This window comes from Parus major, chromosome 28, assembly GCF_001522545.3.
Source record: "Parus major isolate Abel chromosome 28, Parus_major1.1, whole genome shotgun sequence".
Taxonomy (NCBI): Eukaryota; Metazoa; Chordata; class Aves; order Passeriformes; family Paridae; genus Parus; species Parus major.
Window position 1 is genome coordinate 4,564,934 of NC_031797.1, and position 6,597 is coordinate 4,571,530.

At 47.9% G+C, this 6,597-nt stretch overlaps 1 protein-coding gene across 7 annotated transcripts in view; it reads left to right on the plus strand.

Moving 5' to 3' along the window:
* The window catches only part of KDM4B (lysine demethylase 4B), a 66,029-nt gene that overhangs the window by 11,977 nt on the left and 47,455 nt on the right, over positions 1 to 6,597 (plus strand). Inside the window, exon 5 of one of the 7 annotated variants that reach the window (XM_033520104.1) lies at positions 6,217 to 6,590. The exons of the other annotated variants lie outside the window; for them this stretch is intronic. Within the exon in view, the coding sequence (XP_033375995.1) occupies positions 6,217 to 6,232 (16 nt within the window). The 3' untranslated portion in view covers positions 6,233 to 6,590. Of the gene's footprint in view, positions 1 to 6,216; positions 6,591 to 6,597 lie in introns of those variants that run through there. 7 annotated transcript variants of the gene reach the window in all.

Here is a 6,597-nt window from a genome sequence, read left to right on the forward strand (position 1 = left end):
GCAGACAGTAAATGTGAATCCTGCAGTAAATGTGAATCCTCTGGAGCAGGTCTGGAACTCTGCAGGAACCTGAGCTGTTCTGGGAGTGACTGCAGGCAGAGCAGAGCTCAGCTGGGGGAGCTCTTGGACTGCAGTGCTGCAGTTCCAGTGCTGCAGCCTGCCTTTGCTCAGGGATGCCTGAAATGTTCACTCTGCTTTGCTGGCACCACCTCTGTGGAAATTTCCCAGCTTCCTTCATCCTTTTTATAGACTCCATGGCTCTGACAGTGATCATCTTGGAAGCACCTCAGGGAATAGCAGGAGTGTGGAGAGTTACAAAGTCTACCAGTTTGGGGTTGAGCTCTAAAATAAGAGGCAGAGTTATTGTTTGGCTGTCAGAGATATTTATTCAGTGGAACCAAGGACTCTGTATATTGGTAGTATCTGCTTCAAAACTGCCTGTTAAAAACCGTAACTCTTTCTTTGTGTCTCCCATAAATTATCTTGGGATGCTTCTCTCCAGGCTGTGGGAAGGGTGAGGAGCCAGCAGCCCTGCTGCCTTCTGAAGGGAGGGCAGAAAGGAGCTGCTTCCCTCACAAACCTCACTGATTGGGTTTTAGGAAAAATCTGTGTTTATTTCACAGAATCCCAGCATTATTTGGGTTGGGAGGGACCTCTGGAGACTCCCCAGTGCAAGGTGGGGTCACCTGGAGCAGGTGACTCAGGAAGGTGTCCCGGTGGGTTTGGGATGTCTCCAGAGAGGGAAACTCCATGGGCAGCTGTCCCAGAGCTCTGCCAGCCTCCATGGAAAGAAATTCTTCCTCAGGTTGGGGTGGGACACCATCCTCTGGCAGCCCCTGGGGATGTTGGTGTGGACTGCTGGGATCCTCTCTCAGTTTTCCCTGAGGCCCTGGCTGGGCTCACCCCATTCCAGGGGTTTTTCCCCTCTGGCTGTGCTGTTCCCAGGCACAGGCTCTGCTCCTCACCCTGTTCTCTCCCCGTGGCTGTTCCCAGCTGCAAGGTCAGGCTGACAGGCTGAGGAGGAAGCCTGGGAGCTGTGGGCACGTCCCAGGCAGCACCCTGGAATTGGGAGCAGTTGTGTAACCTCGTGTGAGGCCCCTCAGGCAGGGAGCTGCCAGATCCAGCCTCTCACTTGCTTTTTTTCCCAAATTACAGTAAAATGTCCCTCTCACATTAGGAATTTAATTGCCACCTTTTCATAGTCTCAAACTTCTGAAAAAACCAAAATGTATTTAATTCTGCAGCCCCATATTAAACCTCTCGTGGTAGGAATTTTTGCTGTATCAATTATACATATTATGTATAATTACCTCATACACTCCTGTGTGAGATCTAAAATTGAGCATATTGTCAAACGGTGCAAGCAGAAACTGATTTTATAATGACAGAAGCAACAAAGCTGAGTGCCAGGCCTCATTCTTCATGGTTATTATGGCATTTTATTGAGGGATGGATGTGGCTCAGCCTTTGAAATTCCAAAGGAATATTTTTAGATGCTGAGGTGCTCCTCCAGCGTTTCCTTTTATCTCCATAAAGATGTGCAATCCCTACCTGGAGGCTTCCTGGGGTGGGGCAGTGCTGCAGGAAACCTTGAGCCTCAGTATTGTGAATTTGCCAGATGCACTTTAGGAGTGTAACATCTTTTTTTTGTCAAGTGACTTGACTGGGTAATAAAGTTATTTGGTGATAAAGTTATTTTCCTTGGATATTTTGTGAGGGATCTTGCTGTACAGTAACAGTATTTAATTTACCCTCTCTGAGTGCTGCTGGGATGTTACACTCTTCCTTCTCTCAGAAACTGCAGGTGTTAAACCAGACTGACACTGAGGAAGGTAATTGATTTTTATAAAATGTCCCTTTTCCCTTATCATGATGGATGTTTAATCCCCTTTAATTAAAACAGGGAGCCAGCTTTAGCTTTTAAGTTATATCATCTCCTCTCCAAAACACTCCCTCGCTGGAAGTGGATCATGCCTAATCTGTTTGACTTTGATATCACAAAGTACACTTTATGCCAGAACAGCAGTTTATGTGGAATTAAGGACAAATTACCAAAGGAACTTTAAAATAATATGATTAGTTGGAAGCACTGGTCACAGATACAATTCCATTCTAGAAACACTTCTGGAATTCTGTCTTGTGGAAGTCTGAGGACTGCAAACCTGAGAGTCCATGGAGTTACCCCAAACCTTTGTTGGTTAAAATATTTTCGAATTTCTGCTTTCTTCCCTGCAGGTGCCCCAGGGAGGCTCCCTGGGTGGGGCAGGCAAGGAGGGCAGATCCTCCTTGTGGCTGTCCCTGCAGGCCTGGCAGGGGTGACACTGCCTGGGATTTAAGGTCCCTTCCAAGTCTGTGGTTTTCTTGTCACATCTGCAGTTTTTGCAGTATCTGGTGGTGCTGCTGTCAGCAGGGACAGCTCACCTTTCCTGGCAGGCCTGTGAGGGGGAGATTGGAGCCAGGGAGCTCCCTTGGGAGGGCATCCCCAAAGGATCCTCTGTGGCCTTGGCCAAGAGCTCCTCCTGGAGCAGCAGCACTTCTGAAGGGCTGAGGATCCTCTCTCCTGTCTGCAGGAACTGCAGCTTGCTTTGCTCAACTCTTGGCCTCTCCTCCCCTCAGGACAGGAGAGGTAATCCCTGGAAAACTGCCTTGGAGGGGGAAATGACCTGATACAGTCACGGAGCTGAACTCTCCCAGCTTCTCTCATTTCACAGCTCATTTTCTGTGCAGGATGCTGCCCCTCTCTGCCTCCCCCTGAGGCTCTGCTCTAACACCCCCCAGGAGCTGTAACCCCACTGCAGGCAGCTGCTTTGGTGTTTGGTACAGAGCTGTGTGCATCCACCCTTCATCATTTATTGCCTCCTGCTCCCTCCTCTCAGGGCACTGCAGGGATCAGATGGCACTGCAAGTGTTGGTTTTGGGGGTCTCAGTAGCCCTGGCACCCTGGAGATCCTCAGATTCCTTAGGCTGCATTAGCTGGAATCTCAGCTGAGATTTGCCCTTGAGGGACCTGATGCTCCACACTGAGAATTTTAATTTTTCTGAGTTTTGCTTTTCCTGTTTCTTGGTGTTAGGGAATTCAGGAGAAGATTCTGCCTTTCCTCCCTCAATCCCCAGGGTCTGCATCATCTTCCATGGGAAGTGTGTGAGGTGTCCTTGCTCCTGAAAGTGTTCCAGGCCTGGCAGCAGAGGTCTGGAGGCTTTTTGGGTGGAGTGGGGAGAAAGGAGAAGCAGGGAAGGCCATTTGGCCGTGATGGCAGCTCCTCACAGCTCCCAGATTTCCTTCCTGCCTCTGCTGTCCCATGTAATCTCTTTTACAGCTCTGCAGTTTTGGATGGAGAAAGAGCAGAATTTATGGTGATGGTTGATTTATAGATTAACTGCAACACCATTTGCTCTCAGGCAGATTTGGCAGAGCAAGACCCTTTTCTGTTGATAAAAGGGAGAGAGAAAGGAACAGGGATATTCATTAAAAGGGATAAAAGGAAAGTGAGATAAAGTATGGCCAGGCAGAACAGCTTTTCACTCTCCTGACTCTTCTAAAATGAAGGTGAAATCTGCTTTGGAATGGGCTTTCTGCACTGGGAATCCGTGTGCACGTGGGTTTGCTGGGGGTGCTGGGCTGTGTTGGGCTGCAGAGCTGTGTCCCCCTGTAATTCCCTGAGAGCAGAGTCATTAACAGCCCTGCAGTCATTAGTTAATCAGCACAAACCAACTCCCCAGCCCTTCTTCCTGGAGCTGGGGGAGAGGGATGAGGGGATGGTGCTCAGTGCTGCTTTGCTTTCAGAATCCATGGGCTCAGCACGTGGTCCTGAACGAGCTCTGGCTTGGATTATCTTCCCAATCAGGAATTCAATAGTGGAGATTTCTCTTTTTAATAGACTCAGGTTTCTGTGCTCTTTCATTAGGCTGTTGTAGACAGATTATGAAAAGGTCATTTTTCTGCTGCAGAGGCACAGAATTTGGGGAGTTAGGACCCAAGTACTGCCTTTCTTCATTCACCCTCATCTAACTGAGAGAAAATGCCATGAAGGTCAAAGCAGAGCCTGGGATTGATGGAATCAGCTGTGGGACTTGTGTGAGGAGGGACAGATGGATTGGTCTCAGCCACAGCCCCCCTTTCACAGCTCCGTGCTGTGTTTGTGCTTCCCCCCAGAGCCCTCTCTGGTTTTTATTCTCACCCAAACCCACTGCAGAAGGCATGGAATTATTTTGTGCTTTGCTGCCATTTCAGTTTCAGTCTGTGCATTTTATGTCTGTTTTTACTGAGCCTGTTCATTGGTTGAAATCAGAGATCCCAGAGGCTGAGGTTCATCTGTGAGCTGCTGTACCTGACCAGGCAAAGGGGACACCCTTCCCACCTGGGCTTCCTCTTGGCACCTTCCAGATGATGCTGGCAGGAGGAGGTGCAGATGTGGGGTCACCCCCATTTCCACAGCAGTGTCTGGGGTGGCTCCTGCCCTGGTCCCTGCAGCCCTGGAGCCCCAGCTGGGCTGCCAGAAGCAGCTCTGGGATCCAGGAATGCTCTTGCTCCAGCCCATCCCTGCCTTCTGAAAGTGTCTGCTCAGAGCTCAGGCCTGCTTTGAAATGAAGATCTATGGAAGTCTGACAGGATCACAGATTGGTTTAATAACAGAGGCTGTTGGGCAGAGCCCTGAGACTGGAGGGGAGGGAGATGTGTTTCCATGCTCCATCTCACTCCTTCAGCCTGATCTGACTCGGCCCCCTGGGACAATGAGCTTGCAAATTCCAGCTTGGCACAGAGCTGGCAGCAGGGCTGGGGAGGCCAGAGGAATCAGGAGTGCTGCTGCAGAGCTTTGTCTTTATTCACATTTTGTTAACACGTTGGCAGAAATCAGCAGGGAGGTTTTTTTTTCCTTTACTCAGCAGAGAAAATTGTCGAGGGGTGATGCCAAGTGCAGCACAAGTGAGGTTTAAAATAAGAGGAGCCCGTAGTAATGACAGCACTTAAACAGCACTGGTGCTGTCTGAGAGCTGTGCACTCGTTAACCCCTTCATGCTCCAAGGAATAAATGTGCTGGCTTTGCATCCCCTTCCTTTCCAATGCCCCATCAGCCACACAGAGGGGATCAAACAGAAGAAATAAAGGAAACTTTACAAACTGTGTCAGTGATCTTTATCAAATCTCAGCTACAACACTTGTGGCTTTGATGCTGACAAGAACACAGCTCTCACTTCAAAGCAGCTGTAGTTGGGAACTTTGATGGATGGGGAGCATTAAACCTTTGGAATGCTGGATTTTTTTCTCCTCAGAAAAGAAAAGTGTGTGTGTAGAGGCATTGCACCTCTAGCACAAGGGGTTTCCTAGTCTAAGAATATCTTTCATTACTCATGAGCAAATTTCTTTTGTTCTGCTGTAGGCAATTATCCGTGTTTTTCTCAGGAAAACGTGTTGTGTGAGGGAGGCAGCTCACACAGGTCACTTGGTACAAGGCACAGATAGCTCTGATCTCCCCTGGTTACCTTTTTTCCCCTTGTTTCTGGAGCTGAAATGATCTATTATTTTAGAATACAGGCTCTTTGAGCCATAATCTTTGCTTTTCTTTCTATTTGTATGATATCCACTACAAAAACAACCAGTAATTAATAATCTGATTGCCAGTTTAGGGAAATAAATCTGATGTGAACAGGTTCTTCCAAACAAATAACTGGGAATGGCAAGGGGATGAATCTTGTAGTCATTCATCTCTGTTGTATTGTGTACTAATTATCTTCTTGGCTAAACTGAATGAGTAAATGACTTCATAATGTTTTTCCCCAAACACCTTTTCTTAGTGAAATGGCTCCTTCATGCTGCTCATTCACTGCAGGCTGAGGCAGGCTTTGGGTTATTTTTACACAGGGAGGGAGAGACACTCCAGTGTGCTCTGCAATTTTGGGCTTTGTGCCTGGCACTTGTGCTGTGGAGCTGACTGGACTGGGGCACTGAGAGTCCTTCCAAGAGCAGATGGTTGTTCACATTAAACTCTCTGCTTTTTAAAAAAAAAATAAAAAATTAAAATTGCATTTGGGGTTCTGGAAAAGTCTCTTTGTATTCGTTGAGCTGGGGGTTAGTGATCACTGAAAGTAGCCCATTGTGCTAATCTGGGAGCTCAGTTGTACCTCTTGAAAATTCATATTGCTTTAAAATCAGAATTTAAAAAAGCTCCTGTCTAATGTCACTTCTGGAAACTAATGGCTCTTTAATCCTATTTCTAGCTCAAGGCAACTCTAAGGGTTGAAGAGTCTTTTAGAAGTACATGATTGGCACAAGTTAGGCTCGACTCTAATCTTCCAGGACTCAGTCCCCAGGGATTTGATCCCAACTTCAGAGTGACCTGAGATATTCTGCCCATCCTCACTGGAAAACAAATGGGGAGTTTGCAATCCCAACTTGAGTTTCTTTGGGGAAGGAGGGAGTTTTTCATCCTGCTGTTCCACTGGCAGCAGAATCGCTGCCATTTCTTCATATTGTGGCTAATGAGGAGGGTGTGTGTGTGAGAAGGGATTTTCTGGAGTGAAATGGGTCCTGGGGGTGGTGCTGGCTGTGTCTGGTGGGTGCTGGCTGTGTTTGGTGGGTGCTGGCTGTGTTTGGTGGGT